At 33.0% G+C, this 19,318-nt stretch overlaps 1 protein-coding gene across 1 annotated transcript in view; it reads right to left on the bottom strand.

Moving 5' to 3' along the window:
- Positions 1-3,200: 3,200 nt before the first annotated feature.
- The window catches only part of LOC124366082 (27 kDa hemolymph protein-like), a 30,923-nt gene continuing 14,805 nt past the window's right edge, over positions 3,201-19,318 (bottom strand). Inside the window, exons 3-6 of the mRNA XM_046822312.1 lie at positions 14,649-14,770; positions 11,206-11,360; positions 9,873-10,026; positions 3,201-6,200 (exon numbers count right to left, since the gene is read on the bottom strand). Of these exons, the coding sequence (XP_046678268.1) occupies positions 5,981-6,200; positions 9,873-10,026; positions 11,206-11,360; positions 14,649-14,770 (651 nt within the window). The 3' untranslated portion in view covers positions 3,201-5,980. The remainder of the gene's footprint in view (positions 6,201-9,872; positions 10,027-11,205; positions 11,361-14,648; positions 14,771-19,318) is intronic.

Here is a 19,318-nt window from a genome sequence, read left to right as displayed (position 1 = left end):
ATGGGACTTTACATGTTTTTTATCTTTGATATCATCAAAAAACCAGATTTGAGATGTTTAGAAAAATGCTAATAAGCGTCACAGAACAGTTTTAGTTTTTCCTCTAGGATTTCAAAAATAACGAGGCAGTGTGGAATTCAAAGAGTTTAAAATTTAAACGGTCGCGCCATATTGAAAAAATGACGTATCCAAGGTAGTCAACAAACTTAGTTGAGGCATTTATTAAGGATCGAATTGTTTGTAAGATTTAATTTAATTTACATAATTTCATCCCTATGGCAATAGAAAAGTTCATTTTGAAATGTATGCATAATCAATACCTCACAGAAAACTGAGGTTATAAGAATATCAAAACACTGAAAAAATTGCCTATTACAGAAGTTCTAGTACGATCTTATAACCATTATTTTCCCAGTTCACTCTTTGGGTTTTAATCCCCCCCCACCCCCCAATATTCATTAAATAACGAAGCTATAAGCATTTCTTTGAAGTTAAACAGGGTGTCCATATTGAAACAAACTGGCATACCCAAGCTGGGCCAATGAAACTAACCGAGATATATATAAATTCAATTTTTTGTACCACGTTTTCAACTTTTTTTGGGCTTTTATATTAGAAAGTTATCAGTTCTAGAAGCGAACATTATATAGCATATTATAACATTTTGAAAAGCAAGTGCTAGTTTTGGAGCTCTCACGGGGTCAATGTTCAGTGAAGTTATGTAGAAATGGTTTCTTAATACCATAAGGGGATTGGAGAAATTTTGTATACAAAAATCTACACTAAATTGCACTTCACTTGGAAAAATTAGAAACCTCTAGGAGTCGTATTTGGCCACTTTTTGAAATCATTGTAATCCTCTTTTCTGCCACCTTAGTATGTCCAGGCAATTTTCTCCCAAACTGCCAATGATCACCTCATGCCTTTGAACACACATTGGCCCAGGTTGAATCGAGTTTTCTTCTTCTCGTCGTTTTATGGAAAAATGTCATCCTGTTTTCCCTTCCACTACAATAAAGAGCGAAGAATGAAGGAAGGAATAACTTTATGATTCCATAAGGCAAATACTATTCGCTGTTTCAATAATATTATAACCTAAACTAAACAACTCAACTGACCATAACGTTTAACCATGCAGACATCCAACATGGTCAAACAACAATTCAAGCCCTTGCTTGGGGAAGGGCTGGGAAGATCCTTCCTCCAGTAAGATTTGACATGGTTTGAAGTGGGTTCACTGTTCCGCGCACTTACCTGAAGTGAAAACTTTCCCTCTAACTAGTTGATCAAAGGTATTGAAACTTCAAAGGTAGAGACTACCTTTAGTACCCATGGAAAGGTTAGAAGCCAGAAAAGAGGGTTCCTGAAGAGGAGGCTGTCTATACATTCGCTTCCTTAAAACACTAATATCAGCTTTCAAGAGATCAATAAGAACTAGTATGATACTCCTGTTAAAGGGCTCTCTGCAGTCTGGTATTTTTTTTGGAGTCAAGTCTATCCTACTGCAGAAGTCTTTCCATATTCTATGTTTAGACTCACAGAGTTATTTATTGTAATCAGTCAGAGCAGCTTTATATTCTGCCCACTAACACAGGCCTCTTGGCTTTGTTTAAGAAGCGTTCTGGGCTCTCAATCTCAAAGCCTCAAAATTACCATTCCACAAAAGGGCACATTTTGCTTGGTCATTTGGGGGGGGGGGTGGGGGGGGGGGGGGGTGGGGGGGGGGGGGGGTGGGGGGGGGGGGGGGTGGGGGGGGGGGGGGGTGGGGGGGGGGGGGGGTGGGGGGGATTTATTACATGAACTTAAGACTTTTTTGCATGCCTTCTTTGCTTATCAGCTGATTTAAACATAAATACATTTTTTTAATTAATACCAAATGTTAGTAAAATTGTTTGTTAAATTTAATAGTATTAACAATACTAAAATTGTTATGTGCATACAAAATATTAAATTTATTATAAATGTGTTTAGTTTACCCTGTTTAATCTAAAATATAAATAATAAATGTCCTAAATGTATTCAAAATTTGTTCGTACCTCAATTTTAATGCAATAAAACAAAAGAAAGTTGGGAAATTCATTAGAAGCGTCTGGTATTTTATAAAAACTCATGTTAGTGAGCACTAACACTCACAAGTGTTTAGTAAGTTCTATTACTTTATTATGATTAAAATGCTATAAAATACCACAGACATTTTGGAAAACAATATTTTTCTTAAACTATTTGACAAACATAAATTTAATCCACACAATTTTTAAAATTAGAACTAAAAAAATACACCAATCTTATAATAACCACTTAAATGCATTTTGTTCAAGTTAAGGTAATTAGTACTTATTGATTTTAATCAGCTGAATAAAACATAACAAAATACACTTCCTACAATGCAAAAATAATGTTGAAAGTAAAACTTTCATATAATATGAGCAGCAAAAAATATACATTTTAAACTGTATGACAAAATGATAGGTAATGACTAGGCTTAATGTAACTAATTTGAAGGTGTAATATTTATTCAAACAAAATAAAAAAAATCATCAAAATATTCCCTCGTCAAAAATAAAGTTTAAAGAAAAAACATCACCAAAAGTATTTATAGACCTCAACCTAAAAATAATAGAAGGTAACAAATCTTACTAATCTACCTTACACAAAAAAGAGTACAAAAATACAATAGAACAACATAAAACTTACAACACTTAGTTATTACAATAAAGCTATTTATTATGTCTTTTTAAATCCACACATTCCTAGAGAGTACAATACAACAAATTGTAGTTTAACTACTTATTTTATTGTAACTACACATTAAGTAATACATTATTTAAAGGAATACTTAACACTACAATGTGGATATTTTGATCACGATATTTCTATTCATAACACCAATTCCCTGATTCTGATCAATGTTGCTCAAAAACAGTAACAAAGCTTTTTACATTTATCAATAACGTTAAATTCGGATTCGGAAATAAAAGTCCATACACTCAGTTAAGTTTTTTATGAACTCAAGATGGTAAGTGGAGAGGAGAGCAAAACAATGTAGTTAAAACATACAGTTCTAAAATTAAATGATTATACTTAACAGTTTAGTATTTATATTGCTTTGTTTCACTGGTCCCTGATGTGTTCATATTATTTTTATTTTTAAACTGTAGTTTTCATCAAGTGGTAAAATACAAGGCGTATTTTTTAAGTAAGTACAGTTCTGATACATAAAATACAAAATGTCAATATATTTGAACAATTTAGTTTTTTATGGAAGCCAACACTTTTTTTCTACATAATTACCACAAATATTAAAGCACTTATTATATCAAAACACAACATTTCGTAGAAGTTTCCCACCTAATTTAACAGTGATTACAACACGATCGAAGAACATGGTTGTCACTGAACGCTAGATTGGAACTGAACGGAGCATTTTCCAATTGTTCCCAGCCAAATGTGATGAGATCTTGAGTTTGTTTTGCCATATGTGGATGGACTTTGTCATGTAGCAAACCAGTCCCTTTTCTCAATAGTTTAAACGTTTCATACAGATATAAAACAAAAGGGAACTGCTCAGTTAAACACAAAATTTTATAACAACTGAATAGTGTGTTACTGTTTTATTCACTTTAATCACTGATGGTCGTCCAGACCACGATCAGTTTCTCGTGGTGAACATTCCTTTAGCAATCATATAAAGCTGTTACCATTGGCATTCCATCACTCATAATATTTTTTTTTTTCCGTACAATTCATAAATTTCTATGGTAAGTTTCAACTGATTTAAGCCTTTAGTTCTAAAAAAACAGATAACTCTGTGTATTTTTCAGAAGGCAGTATTCAATACTTGTAAAAAAGTAAGCATATTTGATTTTTGCTGTAATAGCACACATGACTTGCTAACAACAGATGTAGGTTGCCAGTGTGCAAGCATGGGTCACTGACCGCAGCGGAATTCCAAAACGGTACTTACTTAAAAAGCACACCTGGTATTACATATTAAAAAATGACTAAGTGTGGGGAAAGAGATACATAATAAAATGAAAAGCAGTTAAGGATAAAATGTGTTTTTAGACCTTCATTGTTTTTACAGACTAATTACTATCTTCTGTAATAGAATTTCGCGCTACTGTTCTCTAATAATTAAGTGACCCATATTATTAATTATAGACGTATGATGGGAAATTTTATGTCAGTTCCCTATATGGTCCAGTGCAAAATTATAGGTTAGTTTTTTACCACAAAATTAACAATATTTTAATGAAATCAATCACAAATAATCAGACTTACTAATATAGCGGGTAATGTAGTAATAATAATATAGTAATAAAGTATTAAAAATTGTCCACGGTTTTATCAAATCAAATCCGTGGACAATTTTTTAATACTTTGGTGTAACTTCTGAATGACATATCTGACAGCTTATTTTTCAGTGTATTGTGTAGCTTTCAAATAAAGATGGAAAACTATATTCAGTGAGCAGTAAACACTCTCAGCCCTACGTGAATACCCAATCATAAAAGCTGTACAGCAACATGGACACCTAGGGCTGAAAGTGTCTAGGTTACTATAAAAATTACATTTCCATCACGATTTGATTGTAATCTAATGAACACATTGAGCACCAAAACTACCATTCTAATAACACCAAAACACTGATTGAATATGGCTGTAAAGTAAGTTCTTAATTATTTTCGGCTGAAGCCTGAAACAGAAAGCCAGAAAGTCATATGGGTCCTGAAAAAAGCCAGAAAGTAAAATAAATGGACTAAAGTTAGTCTTGTGTCATAAAAATTGTATTGTTGAGAATTTTGATTTAAATTATTTGATATAAAAATTGATCAGCATCGGAAACCGATAATATTTGAAACCAAATATTACTAGGCAACTGAAATATTAGCAAAAAAAAAGCAGTAATAAAAAAACTTGATAGATAGTTGGAAAGAAAGGAGCAAAACAATTTCTGCAGAACACAAAATACAATAAACATTGGATCAGCTCTGAGTAAATGCCTTCTAGAATCGGAGTGAACAGGTTTTGTGTACATATGTTCTATCCAAAACAGATTATGTTCATGGCTGGCTAAAACTGAACACATTAAGAAAAACACATTTTAACACATTGACTGTGGTAATGCCATAGTGCACATGTTATGGTTTTAAACACTTGCCGCAGTGAAGGTGTTAACTACATGTATTTGAACTAGACATTTATTATACAGTAGTTTAACACATTTACTGCGGCAGACACCATAATATGCATGCTGTGGTATTAGATTACTTCAGAACACACGGTTTAGAGCTGCAACGAAGGTGTTAAAACATATACAAACAGTTCAAAGAAAAAAGAACACATGAACTGTGTTTATATTGCTGAACATGTATCATTGTTAGTATTAGAGACACAGTACATTCTGTGCATCTGTGGCAGGCAGGAGAATGTTAGATTGAAATCAAAACTCTCAAACTTCAAGTCACTTGTATATCAAAATTATATATAAATGGAATATATATATGTGTGTGTGTGTGTGTGTGTGTTTTGGCCATTTACTTCTGTCTGTAGAATAAAGATAGCTTTTACCTTATTGCTAGCAAAGTTCAAAATATCATTAGTGAAAGCCACCTACTGGCTACTTCTAGAGCAATTCTCAACAACACACAGCACATCTGAATATTGGTTAGAGTAAATTTCTCTACAAGCTATTTTATATTAGATATACAACAGTTACTGTATATCGAATTCACATACAATTAAAGCTATTGCAGCATAGCACCAAATTATTTCTGAATACACATTTTAAACCGAATAAAAAAACACCAACATTGCTATCACATACCGAGTTTTACATTCTGAGCAATTTCCTCTTGCATTATGATGCGAGACAACTGACACAAGAACCTTCCACAGAGTGTTAATTGTATTCGTACAGGGTTCTTCTGTCGGTTGTCCTACTATATTATACTTACAGCTACCAATGAACACTGCACTGTTATTGGAGTTTACTAGCTAATACAATAAATGTACTGAAGACTAACACAAATCCACCGACAGTTGGCAGACCTGCGCCGCTCTTGGTCACGGGCTCGAACTGCTCGCATGGTGTCATCTTACGCACAAACTTGATCAGACTGTCCACGATGTTGGCTGGCGTTGGCTCTGAGCACTTTTCCAGATGTTTGATCACGCACTTCTGGAGCTTCCTCAGATCTCTGCAACCAAGGTGATCATTTCTAATAATACAATTGGAAATAGCTAATTCCATAGCACCACCAACACATTATAAGCTCTATAGCTAATTCTTGTTTGTGACTGAAGCACTTTTTATCAGCACTGACTCTTCTCATTATTTGCGCACGGCCGTGGCCCAAGAAGATTAGCATAATAAAGCCAGGACCAGTAAAAAAATATTATTTTGTATTTTAAATCTTTTTGCTACCTTCCCATTTCAATCCACACCAAACTATTTTAACCCATGATTGATTTACTTTCAATTTCTTCTATTAAAATTCCTCTATCGTTTTTTAAAAAACTAGGATTTATTCATATAAAAAAAATTGGTTCTTGTCTCCAAGGCTAACTGAATGCTGGGAGACACAGACATCATCTGCTCACCACTGGGCCACCAATATTGTTCACCAATACTTGCAAATCACTTCCCTTGTTAACCATGATTCTATTCTCAAAACAACAGTGTGGTAACCAGTCATTCCTAGGATCTCCTAATCAACTGAGATCCACAAAATAGTAACCCTAACATGGTGAAAACCAAAATTTTTACTGAAAAAAATTAGCATATTTTTTAGCTGAAGGATAATAAAAACACCAACTCACACTCCAATGGATGGATTTTATGTCTTTGATGTCCAAAGGTTATGTGGCACCTCACACCGCAAACGTCCATCCGATGGACGGACGAATTTGTTTGTATCTCGTCTTTCAGTTGAGTTACAATTTCAGCCACGGAAATATTGAAATAACGGCATTTAGTGTACCTTGGTGTAACAGTTACTTTAATACAGTGCTGATGGATTCAGTTATGTTAATAGAAGAAAACGTTGTGTGCACCCCATTGATACAAAAACTAAACACAGTGAATTGCACCATATGATGGCTGATTTAGAGTGGGACGAATAGACAAACAGTATTTAATAATAAGCAAAAAAAATTTGAAGTAGTTTTGACATTTATACAGAATGATATAAAGAGAGAAGACACGAATTATAGGAAATCAATCACAAGCTGACAACGGCCTGCTGTGTACCTAAGGTAGGTTTATTTTAAATTATTAAAACCCAGTAAATTATAAAAAGTATTTTAGTTGATGTTATGTTTTCATATTTATTTACACTAATTAATTTAATTTAAATATTAATATAGTTTCTTACTAATAACCAAAATTGTGTATTTTATTTAGAATTGCTCTTTGTCCACCATTGTTTGATACCATTTTAATTATAAAGCAATCTATTTTCATGTATCTTTGTACACACACGCGCACGCACACACACACACACACACACACACACACATCTGCATCCCAAATTATAGTGGTCCGACTGTCACGTGGTATGAGGTGACTTCTGTCGACCAATCAGGCGTCCAGGACGCGGACGAGAAAAGCCCTCCGAGGCATCTTCTTCAGTTCTTCTACAGACTCTGTATCGCTCGGTCGTACGTTAACACCAGCATTAACTTAGTTTGGGCTGTGCCCCCTTTTCTTGTTCTTTGTGAACCTTTGAGCCGTTCTATGGCAATTAGAAGTCTTGCCACTTCATAGTGTAATAATTGTCGTCAACCCCTTGCCGGACTTTATCTTGTTACCGAGCCAAAAGTAACTTTGTCACTGTGGAACATCAGCGTTCGTGAGTGAACCAAGGACAGTGTCTAGTGAATGTGGAATCTTCATCCATCAACAAGAACTCCAACAGTGCAACGTTCCTTGGAAGCAACCCAGGTCGAACTGCAATCAACCCAACTTCATTTGTGTCAAGGTATCAAGACAATGGACGGTGCAAGGTAACAGTGCTTCATCATTCTTATTGTCCTTCGTAATTAGAGACAATTTTCTCCTCAACCAAGATTTTAAGAGCCTCAACTAATTTCGGACATTACTTTGGACATTTTTTAATAGAAACGAAAACCATTTTAACACACTGTATTCTTGATTTAATTGTGTGCTTTTTTTCTAATACTACGTTCTTTGATCTTATTTCGTATTTTTATATTTCCCCATTTCAACTAACAGTTATTCTTAGAAAATCAACGTATAGGCTCCATCTGCTCAGCTATCGAAGTGTGAGTTTAATATTAGACATTTTATTGGTCCTTCGAACAGTTGATATCGGCTAAAACATAGTTTTATACATTCATAAAAACTCAAAATTTATTTTTTGTATCCTACAGTAAAAGACACAAAATGTGTGTGTGTGTGTGTGTGTGTGTGTATAAAATCTTTCATGTAATATTCTTTGTACTCCTTATTTTAAAGTTTCTTGTCGGATTTTCAACTCTTTTCTTGGCATGTAGTAGCCTTTTTATTATTGGTAACAATGTTTTGAAATATGTTTGATTTTTAGAACATGGTGAAATACATGTAAGGTATAAAATACAAATATATATATATATATATTTTAAATATTTTATGTTTGGCCTTTAAGATAATACAAGGATAGAATCACCCCATCATGACAACTCAACTAGAAAATAAATAAATTCAAGAAAGGCTGTGGTTCAAGTCACAATGTGTTCATTAGATTATAGTGATAGACTACAACAAAGGCTCCTCATTTACATTGGACTATTTGGTTTGAACAGTTCGAGTACCGTCCGACCGAACTTCACGTTTGCAGGGAAATATTTAGATGAATATTTAATTGCAGAACTGTTGTGATTTCTACAAGCAGTTGTCCAGCCAATGACACTGTGGGGACAAAAACTTATGTGCGTCGTAGATTCGGCTGGCTGGCTGTCTGCTGATTGACGTCAGTATTAAGCTGTGATTAGACTGGTAAGTAAAGTTGCGATAGAATTTGTGCAAGTACTGTCGTATAATATGGACGAGATAAGCAATTTTACTCGTGAGGAGTACTGTCGCAAGTACTTGGTGCAGTTGTATCGCTGGTTGCTGTGGTAGTCAATAAAATGTCTGTTCACACAGCAGAAAAGTCTCTGCAATGTTTATAACTAAAATTTTAATTTTAATGGCTGACACTGCTCTCCAGTTCTTGCAAACAATCAATACTGGTTGCAGAACTTTTTGTAAGTGTACTTTTTTAACGCAGCTAGTTCAGTCGAGGTGTGGATGTGACTGTGATATCAAAACTGTTCTTTGATTTCATCACTATCTTTGTTTTAAGCTTTGTAAACACAAAAACATTATTTGTATCTCGACCACTACCGCTTTGCCAATTAAAGCTACCGCTCGTATAGTAGCTGAGACCGAAGATATCGGTCAGCAAACTTTAATTGTACAATAGATTGTTACGTGTTTGTGGGCTTGCTGCGACACAGGAGTAGAACTAAACAAGATAAACTCCACTACACTAGTGGAGGCAACCAGTGTCAGATTGGGCTCACGAACATATGTCGATCTCCATTCACAGTTTCACGAACAACGTTAAAATACAATGTTTTGAGATTAATGAGGTCCTGAGGTTTTGAGATTCAAGGAGGTGTAAAATTATTTCTTGATTTTATAAGTTCTTAGAAATGATTCTATAGGAAGATTCCCGGTTTTCAACTCAGATCTGTTAAATTTCCGGCTTATTCCCGGTCGGGTGGGCACCCTGTTTGTATGATCTATATTTTGCAGTAAATATATAACACTATTGAAATTTTTCTATAGTAAACTTTACACAACAATTTGTACATTGTGTACTGACCCACACTCCTTCTCCTCCATCTTGAACAGAGGCAACTCCTCTTGCTTTCCTGGCATATCCTTAGGGATGTAGTGGGAGAAAGTGGAGTTGATACATTCCTGGATCTGCTCCTGTTTACTCTTCAGGCACTCGGGTCCCTCTTCTGCGATAAACACTACATGGAGCAAATAAAAAAAATCAATTAAATGAAGGATCATGAAATTCTTAAAATAAATGCACCAGAATACAAAATTCTTTATAATTTTCTACACAAAAGATCACATAGTTAGACTAAACTTTGGGGATGATGTCTAGGGAGTTTACAACAGTCCTACCAAGCAAAATTTAAAATATTTAAAGTAAAATAAAAATAAAAATACTTAGACCAAAGTAGATTTTACTAGCTGGAACTAGACGCTTATTTAATAACGTAGACTTGTCAGAAGATCTATGTATGTACAAGTATATAGTTTCTTGATCAGGATAACAAAGAAAATTTGAATATTGCGTGTGAAACATCATTCTTTAGAACCAGAAATGCTTTCTCAACCACTAAACCTGAATTCAAAGCCAGTGGTAATTTAATTTTTTTACTTTCGAACCTCTTAGCAATGAACACTGAATTATTTATGCATGTTAACACGTTAACTTTCAATTCAAAATTATCATAGTACCCCATTACATTACATCATATGTGTTTTTACTAAAATTACTACGGACTTAGTGTTCCTCTACTTTGCCTTAAAATAGATTGTGTTATTGAAATTGTTGAAGCTATTCATTCAATTAATATTACGGAATGTTGCAGAGAAGTTTATGATTTCATTGGTACCTATACAAACTGTTTGACCCTCCAACTTCAGAACCCCAAAACATCGCTCTTTAAACTTAAAAGTTCAATTATACTGAAGTTGGTCAAGAGATTTGAATATCACCAGTGAACTTCACTAATTTTCTGGATTGTTTATATGCTATTTAGAATTATATGCCTATCACGTAAGTGATATTCAATAGAAAATCGTGTGCAAAACCGCAGGTAACTGCTAGTTACCTTATACAGCGGATGAAACAAGAAAACCTATTACACAACCAAAATAGAATTTGTATTTAACTACAAGAACACTGCCCTATGAATTAATAAGTTGCCTAATCTGTTTACAGAAAGTTCATATTAGGCTTCAATAAGTAAAATATGACATTACCATTAGAAGAAATTAAACAAACATAAATGATATCAGATGTAAGCGGATAGTAATTTGATTAGGTTGATTTTTTTACATTTAGTTATTTATAAACAGTACTGAAGCATTTCGCTTTTTGCTACATAACTAAATTTTAAAATTGTACTACTTACAAGCAATGCGGTCACCCTCCTTGAAGCAGATGAAGCTGATGAGAGCGTCTGTTACGTTAATAATAGTCTCCTTCAAGATACGCTCATCAGGATTCAGGCATGGTTCAATGGCCTCTGTGAAGTTAGAGACACACCCTCGTAGGTGTGGCGTCTTTCTGTTAAAGAACATTCATTGTAATAATCACACTAAAATCTACACAATGATAAAACACAACAAAGGACTTCTTCCTTTACTCAATATAAGAATCAAAGTGGAGACAGTATAATATAATACATGAATATAAAATTGCAGTAAAAGCCATTCCTAATAAACTTCAGAAGTGTCTATAATCACCAAAAATTTATTTTTACTGAATACGTTTTTAATAAATCTACAAGTGTTGCTAATAGTTTACATGTTATTACAGTAATTGAAGTTGTATACATAAATACTATTTAAGTTGTTTTGAAATTAAAAGTTACAAAAATGTTTATGTTGTTAATTTTTACATTAAACACTTAATGAGACCGCAATATAAACGATGAAACAATAAGTTAAAAAATGTTCATAAGTTGTTCTGTTTTGATCTGTGAATAAAAGTATTAAATATAAATTTTAATAAAAAATTTAATTTCTGAAGGCTTTTCTAAGAAATCAACAGCAAAAATAACTGGATGGGCATTTACAGAATCAAGCAACAATATGTGTGATTGCTTGTACAATCCCTGAGCAATCCAAAACTTGGCATCGGTGTGAATGTCACCTTTATGTTAGGTCCTTAGGTTGTGTTAGTAAGTATTTTAGCAGACATCCTCGCCAAAAAGGGAGTGGAATCCACATTGGTGGGGCCTGAGCCAGGTTCTGGGATAGCCTTCTCCAACATTAAAGCTCTGGTCAAATATTGGGAAAAGAGGACAAGACACAATAATTAGAGTAGAGTCTCAGGATTAAGACTATCCAAATTGTTTATCTCTCCTTACGTTAAAGGGTGGACAGCTCTCCTAGACCAGAATAAGGAGGATATAAGACTGATATTAGGAATGTTGACAGGACATGGTCCTCTGTGGAAGCACCTTATGAAGGTAGGCCTTAGTCAGAGTAACGAATGTAGACTCTGTGGAGAGGAAGAGAAGTCAGCGGAGCACATTTGGTTAGATCGTCCTGACGTCGTAGAGACTCGGAAAAGATACCTGGGAGCATATCTCCTCAGCCCCAAGGACATTAGAGAACAGGAGTCCTTAAATCTGATTGGTTTTTGCAAAAGCCTCGGTCTTTGAGGGCACAAAATTAAAGTAAGGGAGGCGCAAAGGTCCTTTTAGGACTAAGCGCAGGCATAAACTGCCCTTTTCCCTCAGGAAGGAAAAAAAAAGTATTTTAGCTCTAACTCAGCCTATTAAGAAAACTTTGTTTGAAAAATGTTATAATTTTGTGAAACAATAATTTGACACAGTGAATGCTTGTTCAGTTAAATTCAAAAAATGAATTAACTATGTATAATCGAGTTAATATGAAAGCATGTCTTCTCTCATCAAAATCCCACATTTAAGCAGAATACTACAGGAGAAAGGGTCCCTGATCTTCAGAGACAAGGATCCAAAAAGTGAGCTATAACTATCAACCTCAAAGTTTGTCTTTAAAAGAAAGGATTGTTCACACTATCCTGCCTATAAGCAATATTAGTTACTAATTTAAAAGGAGCCAAATCTTATAATATTTAAACACAAATTACTAAAACAAGTAGATTCAACAAAATTTTTTAGGATTAACACTTGATTATACAAGTGATGTCCAACGTTTATCTTGGGATCTACATATTGACCAAGTTGATAAAAAGATCTCATCTGGATTGTTTGTCACTTATAAATTGTCTAAACTCTGCTCCGTTCATAGTCTTAAGATTCTTTACTTTGCATGTATTGACTCCGTAATTTCTTTGGACTATGCATCTATGGAACTACTTCAAAGTTCATTATGAATAGAATACTTTTATTCAAAAAACGTGCTGTACGTCAAATTTGTTAGGTCTAAATTGGAATGAGTCAGTGAAGGATGAGTTTCCGTGCTTGGGAATAATGACAGTGTACAGTCTGTATATTTAACAAGTCATCCTTTACACAAAACAGTTGTATAGTTCAAATAATTTGCTTGTATTGGGTGCTAACCATGAGTATTCGACTTGCTATAAAGACAACATAGCCATTGAGGCTCACACATTAAAATTCTTTCAGAAGAAAAAATCTATTTGGGAACAAAAGATCTAAACAAATTACCATCTGTACTTAAAAATTAAAAGTGCTTTATCAAATTCAAAAGACACGTTACAGAATATTGCATTGCTTAACTTGTATGAGTTTTCAGAATGTATTGAGTAATAGAAAATATTAGTTCTAGAGAGAAAAATCAGTTAATTAGGTGCAATCTATGTTTATTAATTAGTGTTATGCTATTATAGGTATAAAATACACATATTATCAATATGACACCATTCAATGTGCAGACTATGTACTTTTATGAATAAAGTTGTTTTCAATTCAATTCAACTTTACCAGCCAACATTTGACGTGCATCGTATAGTGTCAATGGCATATCCTTAATAAGAAGCAAGATTCAATGGACCTTTCTGGGAAGTAAAAGAAATAGGATATCTGAAATATTACTTGAAAGAATGAACTAGATAAAATACCTTGGAGTACTAATAGACAAACCTAATCTTTTAAATCCCACATAGATCATCTCTACAGAAAAGTAAGCTTCCTGTAATATGTTGTCACAAAACTTACAAAGGTGTCATGCCAGCATCTTAAAACAGCCTACTTCTTTTTTAAAAGTTTCTATTGATAATGGAACCTGCATACTTCACTCTGTTTCACTTTTCCCAGTAACAACTAGAAGATATTTATAACTGCAAGGCCTTTTGTTATGCTGTTACCATAGTGTTATATTTTTAGAATATCTTGACAGAGGATTTTGACTGATAACGAAATGTCATGAAGCCAACTAAATATAGAGTTAATGATAAGCAAAAACTTAACTAACCGCAAGCCCGGCCGGGGCTTGCGCTGGCTTTAGTGAAACCTGTTACGCAAGAAGTAGTGTGGCTTACTCCTACCTTGTACTGCGTTACATTCAGAAAATTATTTTTTGTCACCAATAGTTTTTAAAAAAAACAAGTTTGAAACTTGTTAAAAATATGCTATCAACAATAACAGTGCCAGAGTCCCATGCAGACTGTGAGTAACATCTAGACAGTGACATGCTGGCACTCAAGGTGGTATACAGCGAAATTCGACTAACTATACGGTTTAATTTATTCCTAAATGACAGGGAGATAATTATATTAGGACAGCAGACACTGCAGATGGCAGGCAGTACTAGCCATCCAAAGAGTAAAGCTACAGCTATTTGGTTATTCTTGAGTGTTATTGACAATAACACGATGGAAAAATATCTAGAAATAACAAACCCGCAGTACTTCCTGAAGACAATATCAAGATCTCCGGTAGGTTTCGCATGCTCTATCTCCGCCTGAAATTCGGTGAAGTTCACCATTCCTTCGAAACAGAACTGGACCTCGCTCCTGGCAGCCTAAACCAACACAGAGCCATAAAAAAGTGTTACATATATATTCTTATAATACAATAGAATAGAAAAAGTTGTATTGCACTGTATTTAGAACAAATAAAACAAAGTAACACTTTTAACCTTATTTAACACTCATATCAATTACAACATCTATAAACATAAAGACAAACTTAATACTGTAATTATTTATAATTATAATATTTTATGTAAACTAATAACATAAACTTACAGCCATAAATATAATCAAAACTTTAACGATGGCGTTGGAAAATATAAAAAAAGAAACATAATACTTTGCACTGTAAATGACACCGCAAACAGCCACCCCAACGGACAAGTCCAATTACTGAGGCAGCTAAAAGAAATTATATTTATCACTTTCCAAATAGACACAAACTAAATATACGAGTATAATAATGGAGAAATTAAAGAAAAATCAACAATAAAACAAAAATCTGAAATTTAATATTACAATTTTGTAATTAAAATACTTTTAAGTTGGCTAAATTTATATTGTGAAAGTATAAACGAGTATTGCATTAATTGGTGATAAAAAAATTATTCAATGACCATCTCAAGGGAGGGAAAGCTCGGGCTCAGTGACTCCAAGTGACAGGCATCAAATTCATGTTAATTAAATGTTATTATCAATAGAAACAATTAAGATAGGCTCCATGTCGCATCAATCTCATTTGCTACTGAGTTATAGAGCGTAATAGGGATATATAGCTTAGTTGAGGGGAAGCTTATGCCACCATCTTAACAACCCTGAAATAATGTCCTGCTAATTCCATCCCCACGAGTAAAAACACAGCACGAGGGCCAGCGTCTCTGCATTATCAATGGACTCGATGATTGCACCTCTCAAGAAACATAGACAAGCCACTTTACACCTCAGTTGCAACCGATCAAATCCAAACAAGTTTAAAGGAAAACTATTCCAAAAGGCAACAAATGGTTTAAGCAATTTTAAACGTTATAAAATATTAATTTCTTAAAAGAACTGTTTTTGCACTCTTTCTATAAGTTCAATGTGTATTGCTGTACAAGGGTTCCGAAAAACACTAGCAAATTCAAGTTTCTATCCACTAAGAATTTAAACAACCTGACAGACCTTGTTGAATAGTCTGTTTGTACACGTGATCAAACCTAACATCTTGAAAGCACTGCTGACAATGATCTATATGACATTTAAATTGTACGTCATTCGTCATCAATATAGCCAAATCAAGAAATCTATCTACTCTAAGAAGTTATTAACCATCAATTTTATATCTGAATACAAGAGGTTTTAATTTGCTAGAAAAATTTAACTCCACTTTTTAACTCCAATTTAACGCCACCAAAACACAAGAGTTTAATGAATGTTGGATTTAGCTCCAGTTCACCTTCCTCTCAATGATAAACACCTAGTGTTTAAAGTGCAATACGACGTTACCAACACGATCTTTATATATATTTATTCGTGAATAAACTTATAATACAATAGAACATTCACGATCTCAAAGCATGGTGGAGCAACCGAGTTTTCTACACAACGCACTCAATTGAGAATCACCTGATGAATCAATGAGAATTCTAATTCATTTGGATTTCACTGTATCTTATAATCTAGGTCTCTCTGAAAAAATGTAACTTATTCTTTTTGGACTTTTTCTTTGTCGACTTTTTATCAATCTCTTCAGACCAACATGGCTACAGATTCCAGGAGTCAAATCTGTAACAGCATCAGATTTCAGACGCCACATCAAGAGGAAGGTGAACTGGAGCTAAATTCAACATTCATATTAAATCACCCCTCTATAGCTATAGAGATTATATCATTTTGCAATATCAAATAATCTTCCATTGTGTTTACGGTATTATACATTTTCAAATTTTATGCATTGAATTCATTCTTTTTCATTTAAATTTTTCTCAATATGCAATTGGTCATTCGGTATGGAAAATGTAAAAAATATAAACTAAACTTATAATTATTGTAATTAAAATTACTTGTTGTTAATAAAGAGATTTATTCCAAAAAAATAGTTATTTATATACCACAACGTGAATTAGAAAGTAAACAGAATTATTGTGTAAATAATTAAGCTACCAAAATTTGTGTTAACATTTGTTATCAAAACAATGTGTTCATCTATTGAAAACTTATTTATTCACGATTAGTACTTCTCGTTAACCAGTTGTATTGGGCAATCTCTGTTTCAAAACATGTAAACACAACAATAATCCTCAGTGGCCCCGAGCTACATTACTGCATGAAAACCTTGTCCTAAATTCTCTTTTCCAAGCTAAATTAAACAACATAGTTGTCACTTACCATACTTTTTCCAACTAAAACAAAGAAATACAAATTATATAACCAGTTACAAATTTTGAGAAAGTAAAACATAGGTCCAACTGACTTCAAATATTTACTGTTTTCTTTTTATTCTCATATTAAACTTTTACAATTTTGATTTAGTTGATTATGTTTGCAAAGCTTGGGTTGAAATGCTAGGAATTAGAAATCATCATGACCCTGTTTCAGGTGATATTCTGAATATATGCATTTTCCAATACTTTCCAAACTAACTAATATAAATCGGAGTGCAGCCAATAAAGTTTGTAGTTGATAGAGATAAAACTAAGTTGGCCACCTATAGAGTTGTGTTTAAAATTGAAAAAATAATTGTTTTCCAATACATTTTATTAGCCATGTAAAATTATAAATTACAAGATTTTCTGAATAAAACAGAAAAATAATGATTGTTTATTATATTTTTATATGGAGTGTCTATCAGGAATATTTAAGTTAGTTTAGTCCTTAAAAAATCCACTACATAATAAGTTTGAGTAAATTTGTATCATTCCTAGCCTGTTATATACAAACAAATTGACATTAGTAGTATTTCCAGAAATAGTTTGAATTTCAAGTGATACAATACCCATTGTAGATCTGCATAAAAACAAACAATTGTAGAATTTAATATAAATTATTACGAATGATTATATTAAATACCAGCAAATTAAATTCTGAAATCGATTTGTTATCACTGATAGGCATGCACTTCCCAATGAAAACTTATTGTCAATATGAGTAACTAGTAATGTAACAGAGTTACTAATTTTCCAAGTATCACTTTTGACATTTCGAGTTTCATTACTCACACAGATCAACTTATTATTAGTTCATAACGGTATTGTTTGGTTGTTTCTTAACTTGGAAAAGATCATCAAGATTATTATTAATAGCATTCAAGAATCATTTATTGTCGTCCCACATATGTTATATGCATTGACAAAGTCAGATAAGGTTTACATATTACATATATCTATATGTAATATATATATACATATATATATATACATATATATATATATATATATATATAGTCTCTTAAGCAGTTCAAAAGAAAACTACAATTATCTTGTACAATATATATATATATATATATATATATATATATATATATAAAACATGTGTGTGTGTGTGTGTGTGTGTGTGTTTTATATTAATATTCTTAGGAAGGATGTAAATGGCAACAATACAAAGAATAAGACTCAAGCCTAAACCTTGTGGAACACCAGCTTTTATAGTGGACTACTTATATATTTTTCTTTTGCTAAGATAAGAGTTAATTACTTTAATTCAGCTATTATGGACGCCATAAAAATATAGTTTCTTTTAAATAATATTTCAAACAACGCTCAATCAAATGTTTTAGCCAAGTCGATAAGCAACATTGAGACAACACTTTTTCTTCCAAAGGACTCAAACAGAGAGCACACAATTTTGGATAAAGTCATCATCAATAATTAATTAATTGTAAATGAATGACTATAATGCTATGTAAAAATTGACACAACTGTGGACCAATGATTTTAGTGTTGTCTTGCCTTCTACTTTAGAAACTGGTGTGACCTTGGAGATTTAAAACTGGTCTGGGAAGTAACCAGAGGAAAGAGGTTACTGTGTAGAGGGACCATGACCCTGTTTCATCAAATGTTTCAGTTGAATTATCTATCACAAACTAATTTGTCTGTCGCAAAATATCGCATCAGTGTAACAGCGTAATTGAAACATATCACAAAGGGAAACTGGCTGATAAGCTGGTTCAAGGTAACTGATGTGTCACAGGCTGAATCAGCCCATGTGATTTGTGATTCAGCAACTTGTCTCATTGTCACCTGACATACCATGAGAGAACACTAACATGAATGGAAACTTACCAGAGATACAAAACTGATCCTTGGGATCCAATGATACGCTAACAGAAAAAAAGGAATTACACAATTGTAATACATAAACAGATTTTTAAAAGTATTTATGTATCACAATGAATAAAAAACAACAATATAGATTGGTTGAAAATAATAATACAACTGTAAACTTAAAAGTTATAAGCCTATAGACACACCTAGTTCCAATTTTGTCTTTCATTATGATAAAGTTTCTTAAATATTGTAAAGATAAGTAGAAGAGAAAAAAAAACTAGTAAAATTATAGTAATAAAAGCAAATATACTAAATGGAACATAACTATAAAAAGAGCTAAATTAATTTTTAATC

The sequence above is a fragment of the Homalodisca vitripennis genome, chromosome 7 (assembly GCF_021130785.1).
Source record: "Homalodisca vitripennis isolate AUS2020 chromosome 7, UT_GWSS_2.1, whole genome shotgun sequence".
In the NCBI taxonomy this organism is placed as follows: domain Eukaryota; kingdom Metazoa; phylum Arthropoda; class Insecta; order Hemiptera; family Cicadellidae; genus Homalodisca; species Homalodisca vitripennis.
The sequence above is the reverse complement of the archived record's forward strand: the minus strand, read 5'-3'. Positions and strand labels throughout refer to the sequence as shown.